Consider the following 16,394-nt stretch of genomic DNA (forward strand, 5'->3'; position numbering starts at 1 on the left):
ATAATTTGAAGGTATTCCAAAGAATTTCAAAAAATTTAGAGCAGTTTATAAAATTCAAAGGAATTTTAAAAAACATTTAAAAAATTCAAGGGCCTTGAAAAGATTTCAAATTATTTGATGGTATTTGAAAAGATTATAAGGAACATGTTTTTAATATATTTAAATAATTTGACGATATTCCAAAATATTAAAAAAACTTCAGAGTAGTTTCTAAAATTGCAAAGAATTTGAAAGATTTTAGGACATTTTTGTTTTAATTCAATGGAATTTCCTAGTTATTTAAAAGTTTCAAGGGATTTCAAACGATTTTCAAGGATTTGGAATATTTGAGGGTACTTTAAATGATTAAAGAACCATAATTTTAATATATTTGAATAATTTGATGATATTACATAATATTACAAAATTCAGAGTAGTTTCTAAAATTCAAAGGAACTTTAAAGAGCTTTAAAAAGTTTCAAGGTACTTCAAAAGACTGTAAAGGATTTCAAAAAATTGCAAAGGATTTTAAAGATTTAAGGATATTAAAAAAATTCCATGAAATTTTCAAGAAATTTGAAAGTTTCAAGGGATTTAAAACGATTTTCAAGAATTTGGAATATTTGCGGGTTTTTCAGACTCTAAGGAACATATTTGAAATATATTTCAATAATTTGACGTTATTCCAAAATGTTTTCAAAATTTCAGAGTAGTTTCGAAAATCCAAAGGAATTTTAAAGAGCTTTAAAAAGTTTCAAAGTACTTCAAAAGATTGTAGAAAATTTCAAAAAATTGCAAAAGATTTTAAAGATTTCAGGATATTTTTTTTTTTTAATTCAATGGAATTTTCAAGATATTTAAATGTTTCAAGGGATTTCAAACGATTTTCAAGGATTTGGAATATTTGAGGGTATTATAAATGATTTAAGAACCATAGTTTTAATATATTTCAATAATTTGATGATATTCCATAATATTAAAAAAATTCAGAGTAGTTTCTAAAATTCAAAGGAATTTTAAAGAGATTTAAAAAGTTTCAAGGTACTTAAAAAGATTGTAGAGGATTTCAAAATATTTCTAAGGATTTTAAAGATTTCAGGATATTTTGTTTAATTCAATGGAATTTTTAAGATATTTAAAAGTTTCAAGGAATTTTAAACGATTTTCAAGAATTTGAAATATTTAAGAGTATTTTAAAAGATTCCAAGGAACATATTTTTAATATATTTAAACAATTTAAAGGTATTCCAAAGGATTTAAAAAATTCAGAGTAGTTTATAAAATTCAAAGGAAATTTAAAGAACATTAAAAAGTTTCAAGGGATTTCAAAAGATTTAAAATGATTTTAGGGTATTTAAAAACATTGTCAGGAACATATTTTAAATATATTTCAATAATTTGAGGATATTCTATAATATTACAAAAATTTCAGAGTAGTTTCTAAAATTCAAAGAAATTTTAAAGAGCTTAAAAAAGTTTCAAGGTACTTCAAAAGATTGTAGAGGAATTCAAAAAATTGCGAAGGATTTTAAAGATTTCAGGATATTTTAAAAATTCCATAAAATTTTCAAGAAATTTAAAAGTTTCAAGAATTTGGAATATTTTAGGGTATTTTAAAAGATTCTAAGAAACATATTTGTAATATATTTCAACAATTCGAAGGTATTTCAAACGATTTAAACAAATTCAGAGTAGTTTATAAAATTCAAAGGAATTTTAAAGAACATTAAAAAGTTTCAAGGGATTTCAAAAGATTTCTAATGATTTCAGGGAATTTGAAAAGATTCTAAGGAACATATTTCTAATATATTTCAATAGTTTGACGATATTCCAAAATATTAAAAAATTTTTAGAGTATTATCTAAAATTGCAAAGAATTTTAAAGATTTCAGGATATATTTTTTTTATTTCCATGGAATTTTCAAGCACTTTAAAAGTTTCACGATATTTTAAAAGATTTCAAAGGATTTGAAATATTGTAGGGTGTTTTAAAATGTTCTGAGGAATTTTTAATAGAATTCTATAATATGAAGATATTCCAAAGGATTTTAAAGATTTCAGAGTAGTTTCTAAAATTCAAAGGAATTTTAAAGAGCTTAAAAAAGTTTTAAAGTATTTCAAAAGATTGTAGAGGATTTCAAAACATTTCCAAGGATATTAAAAATTTCAGGATATTTTTCAAAATTCCATGGAATTTTCAAGATCTTTAAACGTTTTAAGAGATTTCAAAAGATGTAACATATTTCATGGTATTTTAAGATTCTAATTTACATATTTTTAGCGTATTCCAATAATTTAAAGGGATTCAAAATTCAAGAGACTTGCAAAAAAAAGTTAAAAGAATTTACAATAAATTATTAAGAGTTCAGAGTAAATTTTAAATTAATTCAAATTAAATGCAGAAAATATTAGAAAACCTCTTCAAATCTTGGAACTCCAACAAAATCCCTCAGCTCTTTTGAATTAATTCTTTGAAATCCATTAAAAATATTATAAATTTTTTTTTAAAACTGATGCGATCTCCTGAAATTCTTGAAAATTTTTTAAATACCCTAAAATACTTTAAGCCCATTGAAATCTCTTGAAAATTTTTAAAGCTCTGGCAAATTACTTATAAGTTATAGAAATACCCAAAAACATTTCAAATTCTTTGTAATCGCTTCAAATTATTTAAATATCTGATGAAATAATAGCCTACAAATATTTCGAATCCTGTATAATCCTTTTAAACCTCTTGAAATTTCTTAAAGCTCTTGGAAATTCTTTGAAATGTTAAACATTCCCTTGAATAATTTTAAATATTTGAAATCCCTTGAACTTATTTAATTCAATTTAAAATTTCTTGAAATCTTTAAAACATCCTAAAATCTTAAAATCTTTGGAAATACCTTGAAAATGCCTTAGAGTACCTGAAAATATTTTATGCTCGTTGAAATATTTTGATATTCCTTGAAACTTTTTAAAGCTCTTAAACATTCCTCGGATTTTAAAAAGTACCCTAAAATCATTTAAATCCTTTAATAATCCTTTGAATTATTTAAATCTGTTTAAAACTCCTTGTAATCTTTCAAAATATACCCTAAAATGTTAAATTTTTTGAAATACTTTGAAAGTTTTTAAAACTCTTCAAAATTCCTTTGAATTTTAGGAACTACTCTGAAATCTTTTTTTAGTTTTTTTAAAATTCATTTTAAAGTCAATTTTAATTCTTATGTATAACATCAAATTCTTTTGAATTTCCGGCAATTTTTCTAAACTCATTTAAAAGTTACTAAACCATACTTTTGAATTGCTTGAAATTAATTTGAATTTAATTTTAATAATAAGTACATTTTAATTTAAAAATACAGTAAAAAATAAAACACGATTGAGATTAAAATATAAAAATTATTTCTTATTTTACAACTACGATATTAACAAAATAATAAAACTTTGAATTTTAAAATTACGAGTCTCCGAGAAATTACGCAATTTTTACAGATTTAATCAAATTTAATGATGCATGCATTTTGGTCTTTAAATATTAATGTTCAGGGAAAATAAAAAATTAGTCAGGGTTAAAATCAGACAAAGTTCGGCAATTTTGAAAATGAAGGTTTTGCGGCTACCTTGGTAAGAATTTTCTAAAAAATAATAGCAAAATCATACCTCCTTCCTTTCCATCTTTTCCTTTAGTCCTATAAAGTCCTAATTTTTGACTAGGTGGTGTAGTAGTTCTTTCTGTGATCTGGTACTCGACGGGAGGCGGGCAGTTTAAAACATTTGCCAAATCCTTAAGTACTCCCAAAATATCATCCGTTGTTTGACTATTTAATGTCACTGTCACGTTGATATTTTCATTATCTTTCGAAGGAGCTGGTGGTGATTTTCCGATTCTAGAAAGAAACGCAATTATAAATAAATAAAATAAATCCTTGTGTCAATTATTTCAGACTTCACCGTACAAAATGCTCTCAAAACAGGTGAAATAAAATGATTTTTTGAAAAAATAGGAGAACAATAAGGGAATCGTTTCTTTAAATTAAATAACTGTCGATACTATATTAAATTCAATAAGAAACGCGTAAGATTTCAAGTCCACATTTAATGCATTTTAAAAAAATAGTTGAAATTTAAGTAGAAAAATATAAATTTTGTTACAGAAAAAGATCATTTTTCAACAATAAAATATAGTTTCAATTGAACAGTTGCATTTACAACCAAATAATTGAACTTTAAATCAATAGAGACAAATTTTTAACTAAATAGTTGAATTTTCAAACAAAACGATAAACTTTCACCAAAAACAATTGCCTTTTTAACTAAATAGTTCTTTTTAAACTGAAAAGACGAATTTTTTAGAACAAAGTTAAACATTCAAGCTAAAAAAAAAACATTTTTCTGGAAAGAAGATCAATTTTCATCCCAAAAATATAAATTTTTAGCGAAAAGTTAATTTTCCACCAAATAGTTGAATCTTTAACCCAAAAAAGATAACTTTTAAACTTTTTTTAAACTTTAACCAAAAAAGAAGTTGAATTTTCAACCAAAACAGACAAATTTTCATCCAAAAAATGATGACTTTTTAATAAACTAGTTGAGTTTTTCACCCAAAAAAGATTAATTTCTTCACAAAAATAGGAGCATAAATTCTTTTAAATAAAATAAATATAGCTACTACATTATATTAAATTTAAAAACGTTTTAAATTGACATTTAAAGTGGAATTTAAACAAAATGATTAACTTTTCATCTAAATAGTAGCATTTTTAAACAAAAAAGATAAATTATGAACCAAAAATATAATAGTATAGAATTCAATAAAAAATAATTACATTTTAACAAAAGATGATTGAACAGTTAAATTTATAACCCGAAATTTAATTTTTAACTAAAAAAGTTAATTTTCAACAAAATAGTTTAAATTTTCAAACAGAGAGATGAATCATCAACAAAAAAAATGAATCTTTGACAAAGTAATTCAACTTTCAACCGAGAGGCTAATTTTTGCCCAAAAAATATTACTTTTTAACAAAATAGTTCAACTTTTAACGAAATAATTGACTTTTCAACCAAGAAGATTAATTGTATACCAAAAGACGAATTTACAACAAAATACAGGAATTTTCAACATTAAAATAATAAGTTAAATATTGAATTAAAATAATGAAATCTGCAAGGAACAAAACGAATGTGAAACAAATTAACTTTTCAAAAAGAAGTTCATTTTTCAACTAAAAACAATCAACCTGCAGCCGATAATGGAACCGTTACATTTTCGGTAAAAAAAAATTAAATTCAAACAAAACAAAAATGAATTTTTAAAAAAATAGGGAAATCTTAAAACACTAAAATTAACTTTTAACAAATTAGTTCAACTTTCAACCCTGCAGTTGAATTTTCAACGAAAAATACGAATTTACAATAAAATAGATAAATTGTTAACCAAATTGTTAAATTTTCAATAAAAAAAGAAAAATGTTCAACCTAAAAATGAATATTTAAATTCTTAGTTAAGAAAAGCTAAATCTTAAAGCAATGCAATAAATGTTTAACAAATTAGATCAATTTAAAAAAAAAAGTTAATTTTTCAACCAAATAGTATAATTTCTAACAAAAATAGATAAATACTGAACCATAAATATAATAGTAATTAAAAAAAAATCTTTTACCCAAAAATAATGGGCTTTTCTAATTTGTTTCTATGAATTCATGTCAAATCTTTGGGAATATTTTCTCCTTTGAAAAATCTTTCAAATCCTTAAAGTTTGTTAAATCTATGTGAAACTTTGAAATCTTTTGAAATCTTTTTGAATTCGTTGAAATCTTTTGAATTCTTCAAAATCTTTGTGAAATCTTGAAATTTCTGTGAAATCTTTTTAAATTTGTGTAAAACCTTTGAAATTTTTGTTCTTGAATTCTTTGAAATCTTTGTGAAACTTTTTAAATCTTTATGAAATCTTTGAAATATGTCTGAAATCTTTTTTTAATCTTTGTTTCTGAAAACTTGTGTGTTCGTTTGAAATTATTGAAATCTTTTGGAATCTTCTCCAGTTTCTTGAAACCTTTGAAAGTTGTTTATAACCTTTTTAATGTTCTGAAATATTTATTACCTTTTGAAACTTTTATGAAATATTTTGAGACTTTCTAAACAAAAAAATAAGAACTTGTTTAAAAACTTTTGAAATGTTTTGTATTTTGGTCTACTTTACGATTTTAGAAAACTTTGAAATCAAAATCTTTGAAATGTTTTGAAATCTTTGAAATCTGGTGTATTGGGCCCTTTTTGAAATTATTTTGACATCTCTATGAAATTTTGATGAAATTTTTGAAATATTTGTGGAATATTTTGTATTTATTTGAAACTATTAAAATATTTTGAAATCGTTCCAAATCTTTGAAATGTTTTGAAATCTTTGAAATCTGGTGTACTGTGCCTTTTTTAAAATCATTATGAAATTTTTATGAAATCTTTGAAATATTTGTGAAATCTTTTGGATTCATTTAAAATCCTTAAAATATTTGAAATCTTTTACAATTTTGAAAAAATCTCTGAAATCCTTCAAATGTTTTGGTATATTTCCCAATTTTTCGAAATCTTTGTGAAATCTAAACAAATTTTAAATGGATTAAAATTGTTTAAAATCTTGAAATTCGTTTGAAATACTTGAAATCTGGTATACTGTGCTCTTTTTGAAATCTTTGAATTTGAAATATTTGTGAAATTTTTATGAAATCTTTGAAATATTTGCGAAATCTTTTTTATTCATTTGAAATCCTTAAAATATTCTAAATCTTTTAAATTTTTCGTAAAATCAATCTTTGAAATCTTTGTAGAAATCTTGTAAACAAATTTGAAATTTTTGAAATTTGATGCAAAGTGCCTTTTTTAAATCTTTGTAATATTTATGACAAATTTTATGAAATCTTTCTGAAATATATTGTATTCATTTGAAATCATTAAAATATTTGAAATCTTTCTTTAATCTTTGTTTGTGAAATCTGCTGTGTTCGTTTGAAATAATTGAAATCTTTTGAAATCTCAAATTTATTTAAACCTTTTGAAATTGTTTAAAATCTTTGAAGACTGGTATAAAATACCCTTCTTAAAATCTTTCGAAATTCTTATGAAATCTTTGAAATATTTGTGAAATCTTTTGTATTCATTTAAAATCCCTAAAATATTTGAAATCTTTTAAAATGTTGAAAAAATCATTTAAATCCATGAAATCTTTGTCAAATGTTTTGAAATATTTGAAAAATGTTCGAAATCTTTGTGAAATCTTCTAAACAAATTTGAAATAAATTAAAATTGTTTAAAATCTTGAATTTTATTTGAAATTTGGTATATTGTCGTCTATTTGAAATATTTCTGAAATTTTTCTGAAATCTTTGAAATATTTCTGAAATCTTTTGTATTTATTTAAAATCCTTAAAATATTTGAAATCTTTCTTTAATATTTGTTTGTGAAATCTGTTGCTTTCGTTTGAAATAATCGAAATTACAAATTTATTTAAACCTTTTTAAATCATTAAAATATTTTAAATCTTTGTAAAATATTTTTAAAATTTCTAAATCCTTGAAAAACTTTGTTAAATATTCGAAATCTTTGTGATATGTTTGAAATCTTGTCAACGCACCTTTTTCGAATCCTTTTTATAAAAGCTTGGAAATATTTCAGGATATTATGAAATCTTTAGAATTATTTTGTGACCTTTTGAAATGTGGTGTATACTCAAAAACCGAGTGATCAAACTCTCGAAAACTGTTTTAAAAGCAAAACAAAAATTAAAATTCAAACTTCTCATGAAAAATTCAAGGAGATTTTAAGATTTTCAAGGTTTTAAAAAAATTCAAGGAGAATTTCAGGTTTTCAAGATGGCTGGACATCCTGTAAAAAAATTTTAATCTTGTTTCATTCCTACCTAGTAGTTCCTAAATTCTCTTTGTCGTTATTAGCAATATTTTTTATGAAAGGTCCCGTTCCTGGTCGAATCGGAATGGGGGTGAGTATCGTAATCTGAGGTGAAAATCGACTTGCGGCTTCCGAATCTTCATCAGATTCATCGTCAATTAATCTTAGACCCGGAAACCTTTGAATGCTTGGCGGTATCACACATTCCGGGGAGGATGAACTGACGATTGTATCTGGTGTGTCGATGTCGCGAGTTGCCGACATGCTGTCTTTTCGATCATCTGCGATAAAACATTAAATTTGTGTTTAAAAAATTAAATCAGGTTTAAAAAATGACTTTATTAAATCATAGATTTAATTTATAGCAAACAATACGGTTTTTAGAAAGAAGGGAAACGTATTAGAACGGAGGATTGTAAGAATAAGCGTTCAAGAGTGAGAAGCAAAGATTTTTCTATTTACGAAGGGTGCCGAAAAGTGCAAAAGTATAAATATCTAAAGTATGAATGCAAAGATGGTGAAAATTGTCTACACAAAAGTCCTACGAAATCCTAGAGAAACTACCATTCAATTCTACTAGATCGAATTTCCGGGATTGTTACAGAATCTGTTTTTTTATTTATTTTTAAACAAATTTTTCGACTATGAATTATGATTGTAAAAAAAATTTAATAGCTTCATACTTTACCGTTGGATTTACAGAACTCTTTTAATTTAATGATTAATGATTGAGCATTTGGTGTTCTTAAAAAAAATGTAGACGCTTTTACAGTTGATTTAAATAAATTTTTTAACATCTGAAAGATAAAAAAACTTGTCAACTTTCTGGTTTTATAGCTATTGTTTATATTAAATATTAACTTAATGTTGAGGATTTTCAGATTTCAAATTTTAAAATCATTCAAATTCTTCTAGAAGAATATTTCCATATTTTTTCACTCTTTTGAGTCGTTAACATTTCTTCCTCTCTCCATCTTTCACAAATTCTGTAACAACCTTGAATTCAGTGTTGGGAAAGTTACTCAACAAAAGTAACAGTTAAAGTAAGAGTTATTTGTGTTCACTTTTTTGTCTGATTTAAGATTATTGATCAAATTCCACATCTAAAATTGTTTGAAACTGTAAAAAATATAATATTGCGTTGAAGCAGAAATTGTGAAGAAAAAAATTTATATATTCACAAAATATCCGTTTTTGAATATGTGCAATCAAAGTTTCGATATCGCTTCACTTGTACTTTATTAGCTGCAAAAATAAAATTAGTGCCTGTAAATTATATTTATAATAAACCGGAAATGGAATTTAGAAGCAAAAATAGAAGAATTGTTAGTAGGAAAATTTTTATTCGAGTAGAAAAACATGCTACGATCAAAGCTACAAAGAAACTAAAATTTATCAAAAGTTAATTATTATCTAGTGGCTAATTTTTTTAAAATTATAACACACTTCACAGCTCAAAATGCGCTTCAAGCAAGGGAAATAAAGTAATTTTTTATGAATCCAACAAAATGTTTTTGAATTTTCACCCCAAAAATTTAATTTTCTACCAAAATATATGAATTTTCAATCAAACAGTTGTGTTTTCAAGCTAAAATGTCAAATGTTTTTAAAAACAGTTGATTTTTAAATCTGAAAAGATAAATTTTCATGCAAAAGGGACGAAGTTTTTACAAAAAAAGTAGAATTTTTAACCAAATAGTTGAATTTTCAATCTACAAAGATAAAGGTTTAAATTAAAAAGAAACATTTATACGTCAAGAAAGAAAAAAAAAAGTGACTAAATTGTTGAATTTTGAAACCAAAAAGACGAATTTTCAAGAACAAAATTAAATTTAAGCAAAAAACAGTAACGTTTTTAAGCAAATCATTGAATCTTCAAGCCTAAAAGACGAATGTTAAATAAAACGATCAGATTTTTTTTACCAAAAAAGAAGGTCAACTTTTTAACAAAATAGTCGCGTTTTTAAACAAATACTTGAATTTTCAAATAATAATGATAAATTTTTTAAGCAAAATTGGATTATTTAAATATTAAGTTAAAAAAATTATTTAAAAAAAGAATTCTCAAAAAAAAAAAGAATTTTTTAAAAAGGACTCAAACTTATAACCAGGTAGCTGAATTTTCAATAAAAAATATGAATTCTCAACATAAAATATAACAGAAAGTTGAATTTCTAACCCGAAAATATGAATTTGCAAAAAAAGGTTTATTTTCAAATAGATAATTGAGTTTGCAACTAAAACTATCATTTTTTTAAACAAAAACTAGAATAATTAGAAAAAAAAGTTTCAACCCCTCCCCCACGAATGTTTAACAAAATAGATTATTTTTTAACCAAATAAATCCTAATATAATAAAATGAATTAAAAAAATATGTAGTTTTTTCTTTCAACCAAGTAGTTCAGTTTTCAAACCAGAAGAATAATTTTCCGCAAAAAAGACGAATTATTAACAAAATACATGAATTATAAACCAAATTGTTAAATTTTCCACTAAAAACGGTCGTTATTCAATCAAGAATGGAAAAGTTTAATTTTTCGTTAAAAAATAATCATTTACAAGCAGAATAAAGTAAATAAACGAATTTTTAACAAGACAGCAAAATCTTTACCCAATAAAATAATTTTCGAATAAAGTAATTCAACTTTTAAGCAAACAGTTGAATTTTTAACTAAAGACTATAAATTATAATTCCAGAATGGAATAGTTAAGTTTTTAGTTTTATGAATTTTCAAGTAAAATTATGAACTTAAAAAAAAATAGAATGTTTGAAAACTGATTCAAACTTTCAACCAAGTAGTAGAATTTTCAAGCCAAAAAGAAGAATTGTCTGTTATTAGTCAAGAATGGAATAATTAAATGTTTAATTTTTAAAAATTACCAAAAGAGACGAATTCTGAACCACAAATATAATAGTAAACTTTCCAGTTGAAAAGAATTAATTTTTAGCCAGAAATAGTTGGATTTTCTTACTGGGTTATGAGCGAGTCTACGATTTTTTTCCAAATTCTAGGTCAAGATAACAGACCCACATGATACTTGGTAAATTTGTATTTTATGTTGACATCAATACATACACAAAGTGTATCAAATAAAAATAATTGTTTCTTTAAAAATTGCTCCGTTTTAAAATTTATCAATATCTCGAGAAAGGTTAATCGTAGACAGGCTTTTTTAAAATTTATTTATTTATTTAAATAATTAATATAAATTCTAAGCGACAAATCGAATTCAATCAGTTTGAACACTAAAATACTCTACAGCGAGTTTGAATTTAAATAAAAAACTTTAATTTCAGGACAACTCATAAAATCAATAAATATTTGTAAAATTGATGAGGACCCTAAAATCTTATGTTAATAATTTAAAGCGGACACGCTTTAAACCATTTTAGTCTTTGAACCGATTGATTTCGATTGGTCGCTGAAAACTTAATATTGAATTATTTAAATAATTTTTTTAATTAGAAAAAATATCGCAATAATGCTCACAACTAATTTTATTCATAACATTTTTCTGAATTAAAGACAACAAAACTTGATTAAGATTAACCGTTCGTTAAATTTTCAGTTAAACAAATTAATTGAAAAAAAAATTTAACAAAATAGTTAAATTTTTAACCAGAGATGGACTTTCAAATAAAACCAGTAATCTTCAACTAAAACAATGAAATTTTAATAAAATATTTGAACTTATAATCAAGTATTGGAATTTACAATAAAATTTTTTTTTATTTTTATTCAAAAACAGTAAAATTCATCCAAAAGACGAATTTTTAACAGGAGTTAAACTTTCAATTAAGAAAGATTTTTCAGTAAAGAGAAACAGAATTGAAATCAAACTATTGATTTTACAGGTAAAAAGATTAATTTTCAACCAAACATGGAACATTTAAATTGTTAGCAAAAAACATCAATTTTCAATCAATTAAAAATAAAAACTGCAATCAAAGTGATAACTTTTTAACTAGAATGATGAATCTTCATCTGGAAGACGAAATTTAAAAAAAAATGAATAAAAATGTTAGCAAAAGGGTTTTAAACTATCAAGTACTTTGTTATATTAAAAAAATAAATAAATTTTCAAAGCAGAAGATTAAATTTCTATCAAAAAATTAGATTTTTTAACAAAATACATGCATTTTCAGGAAGATAGTTAAATTTTCAACAAAGAAAAACAAATTTCCAAACATATAGTGGAATTTTAAGCCGAAAAGGTAAATTTCTAACTAAAAAAATAAATCTTCAACTGGAATAGTTGAATTTCCAATAAAAAAAATAATGTTCAGCAACAAAAAAATGAATTATGAACCAAGGAAATTAATTTCTACAACAAAAAAAAACAAGGAATTTCCAACAAAATACATCAATTTTCATCTGAAAAATATAAATTCTCAACCAAAAATGTAATAGTTAAATTTTCATTTAAAAACAATATTTATCTAAGAAATAAAAATTTCATCCAAAAAATGAACAGTTACATTTTAAGTTAAAAATTAATTTCTAACAAAAAGACAACAAATTTGGTTGTAAAAAGAATTATTTTTCAGCAAAAGAAAAATAAAAGAAATTTTCAATGAAATAGCTTATTTTTAAAACAAAATGATGAGTTTTCAATTTTTATTTTCCATCACAAACATTTGAATAAAATAAAAATATGTTTTTACCATGAGTTGAATTTGCAACTTGAATTTTCTATAAAAAAGAACGAATTTTCAACAAAAAACGATACAATTTCAAACTAAACTAGAATAGTTAAATTTTCAGTTGAAAACCTAATTTCAAAGAAACAAAAAAGAAGAATTTTCAACAAAATACTTCAATAAAATCATATAAAGCTGCTTTTAAAAATAAAGAAAAATTCTTATTCAATTTTATACTGAAATTAACAAAAAATGTAAGCACGCCCTCGAACAAATTCCTTGATTTTTAAAAATATTACCGGACATTTTCGGGTATTTCTAGGCAAATAAAAGTTCCCTGACAATTTCAGGTTTCTCTGGTATTGATGAACTCTGGTATTGATGAACAGTTAATCCGCAAATATATTGAAAACATATGTATTTTTTATGTTTTTTAAATATTAAAAAAATATTAAAAGCACGGTGTCATATTTCACGGAGTCATATTATCTAATGACAAAAATATTTCTAAACTTCTGTGAATCAAGTGAATCGTTTTTAAAGCATATAAGATTTTCCGTAACAATTCCAAAAAAATGTTGGGAAATAAACTCATTTTGGTTTTATAGAAAATTCAAATAAAATTTAAATTGTCGAACTTATTTCTACCTGGTTGAACAATTCATCCGGAAATACCTTGAAAATATACTTATTTTTTATGTTTTTTAAACGTTGAAAAATATTTAAATTGCAGTGTCATATTTCACGGAAAGCCATATTTTCTAATTAAAAAAATAATTGACCAATTTTCAAGAATTACAGGTAAGTGGGAAAAATGGTCATTCATATTGCATTTACTAGAGTTTTTCTCGCTATAAAAAGAAAACTTTTGTAAATCATATGCAACGTTTTCAAATCTTATAAGATTTTCTGAAAAATTTCGAAAAAAAATTTGGGAAGTAAACTAATTTTTTTATAGAAAATTCAAATCAAATTCAAATAGTCGAATTTATTTCTGCCTTGATGAACATTTCATTAGGAAATATTTTGAAAACATACGTATTTTTCATATTTTTTAAATATTAAAAAAATATTTAAAGCACGGTGTCATATTTCACGGAGTCACATTTTCTAATGAAAAAAAAATATTTCTAAACTTCCGTCAATCAAATGCATCGTTTTCAAATCATATAAGATTTTATGTAAAATTAATAAAAAAAAAAAATGTTGGGAAATAAATCAATTTTTCTTTTATAGAAAATTCAAATTAAATTCAAATATTCGAATTTATGTCTACCTTGATGAACAATTAATCCGGAAATATGTTGAAAACATACGTATGTTTTATGTTTTTTAAATGTTAAAAAAAATTAAAGCATGGTGTCATATTTCACGGAGTCATATTTTCTAATGAAAAAAATTATTTCTAAACTTCTGTGAATCAAGTGGCTCGTTTTCAAATCATAAAACTTTCTGTAAAAATAAAAAAAATAAAATGTTGAGAAATAAACCAATTTTTTAAATGGAAAACTCAAATTAAATTTAAATTGTCGAATTTATGTCTACCTTGATGAATAGTCTATCCATGAATATCTTAAAAATAACTTGAAAATACACGTATTTTTCATGTTTTTTAAATGTTAAAAAAAAATTAAAAGCACGGTGTAATATTTCATGGAAAGTCATATTTTCCCAATGATAAAAATAATCTACCAATTTTCAAGAATTCTAAGCAGTTGGAAAAAAAGGTGTCATTTATAATGAATCATATGCCAATGTTTTCAAATCATACAAATTTTTGTTCTAAAGAAAGAGCAATTAATTCTTTAGAAGCGGGAAAAGAGTGTGATGTCTGTTATAATGTAAGTTGCGAAAAAGTTGACACGAGAACTACCATTCTGAGTAACTTCGTTACTTCCCAACACTGCTTGTTTAATTTCTCTAGACTTACTGTCGTCGAGTTTGAGGGGAGGAAATTCTCGATCGTAGAAGTCCCTTTGGGTAGAAACTGGCGGAACCGGCGGCAAAGGTTCAAGTTCTCCGAAGGGTTGTGTGTTGTAATGATCAGAAATACCTGAGAGCTTCGCGTTCCCATATGAACCAATTAGGTCACCGGTCCTCGTGTTGTAGTCTTTGACAGTACTAATTTTTGACAAGTCGCCGGATCCAAAAATCGGACAGACACCGTAATTTCGGCTCAAGAGAGGTTCGGCCACGGTTATTGGTGGCAGCTGGCGCAATTGGATCATTACATTTTCCATGAACGTCTCGTAGTCTTGTTCTAAGCGCGGCTCCTTTTTCGTACGCTTCTTCTGCGCACCCATGGCTGCATCCTTGCCTTGACTTTGTCTCCGCTTTTGCTGGTATTGCCGTCTTTTTATTTTTTTGAGATCTAAAAAAATAGAATAGAAAAGTTTTGAGGTTTCAACTTTTACTTACCAGAGGGTTGCTACAAAATTCCCTCAAGTTCCCTGACAAATTTGCCATTTTTCCTGACGGTTCTACATCTTTCTTTTTCGTATTAAAACAATCTCACACCTAGGAAATCAACAATGTTAATAACAAAAAATAAAATAAATAAACACTTTTAGTGATAACGGTCATGTAGAATTTTATTTATTTTATCATTTTAAACCAAAAATGTAAGAGTTAAATTTTCATTTACCAAAAATTAATGATCAAACAAGAAAAAATTAATTTTATTCAAAATATTTTAAATTTGATGTTAAGTTCAAAATAGTTAAGTTTAGTTAAGTTTAAATTTTCAACTTAAATTAGAATAGTTACATTTTCAGTGCAAAAATTAATTTTCAAATAAAAGAAATTTGCAACTGAATGATTAATTTTTTAACCAGATGAATTCTGAACCAAGACAATTACATTTATATAAAAAAAGATCAATGTTCGCCAAAAAATGGAATACTTATATTGTCATTTAAAAAAATTATTTTTCAATAAAATAAAACTAATTAAAAAACAATAAATAAATTTTGAAACAAAAACATAAGTTAGGAATTTTGATAAAAATAGTTAAATTTCCAACCAAACTGATTAATCTTCGATAAAAAAAATTAATTCGCCACAAGAAGTATAATAGTTGATATTTTCACTTAAAAAATATTCATTTTTAATCAAAAACGACTGAGTTAAACCTACAAATAAGAATTACAACAAACACAATTCTTTTTGTCAATAAAGATAAAAAATCTAGTTCAAAATGTGGAATTTTTAAAGAAAAGAAAAAACAAGTTTTCAACCATATAAATAAATTTTTAACTAAAAAAGATCAATTTTTAAGCAAAAATGGAATGGATACGTCTTGAATAAAAAAAAATTCGACTAAAAAAAAAACGATTTTTAAAACAAATTTATTAAATTTTCACAAAAATGAATTATTTTTTCACTAAAATGATGAACCTTTAACAAACAAACAAAAATCATTTTTAACCAAATAGTTGAATTATTAACCAAGAAAATGAAATTTCTACAAAAAAATGAATTTTCAAAAATTGAATAGTTGAATTTTCAGTAAAGAAATTATTTTGCAACCCAATAAAATACTTTCTTCAACGAAATAGTTGAATCATGAACCAAACAGGTAAATTTTTATTTGAAAAGATTACATTTCTACAAAAAAAAACTTCCGTAAAAAAAGGGAATATTTAAATTTTTAGTTAAAGAAATCAATGTTTAATTAAAATAATAAATCTTCAACCAAAATAAATTAATTTAAAAAAAAATAGTTAAATTTCAATCTAAAAGATTGATTTTCGACCAAAAGAAGACCAATTTTAATAACATAGTTAGATTTTTAACTAAAACATATTTTCAACTTGGAATACTTAAATTTTCAGTAAAAAAAAAAATTACCAAGAAAGAAAAATTAATATTCAGCAAA

The 16,394-nt window shown here is 24.0% G+C and overlaps 1 protein-coding gene across 3 annotated transcripts in view; it reads right to left on the minus strand.

The window, feature by feature from the left end:
* LOC117171274 (histone-lysine N-methyltransferase 2C-like) overlaps window positions 1–16,394 on the minus strand; it is a 166,826-nt gene that overhangs the window by 20,766 nt on the left and 129,666 nt on the right. For all 3 annotated transcript variants that reach the window (XM_033358411.1, XM_033358413.1, XM_033358412.1), the window contains 3 exons: window positions 14,448–14,888; window positions 7,885–8,155; window positions 3,628–3,854 (listed from right to left, as the gene is read on the minus strand). In XM_033358411.1, the coding sequence (XP_033214302.1) occupies window positions 3,628–3,854; window positions 7,885–8,155; window positions 14,448–14,888 (939 nt within the window). The remainder of the gene's footprint in view (window positions 1–3,627; window positions 3,855–7,884; window positions 8,156–14,447; window positions 14,889–16,394) is intronic.

This window comes from Belonocnema kinseyi, chromosome 4, assembly GCF_010883055.1.
Source record: "Belonocnema kinseyi isolate 2016_QV_RU_SX_M_011 chromosome 4, B_treatae_v1, whole genome shotgun sequence".
Taxonomy (NCBI): Eukaryota; Metazoa; Arthropoda; class Insecta; order Hymenoptera; family Cynipidae; genus Belonocnema; species Belonocnema kinseyi.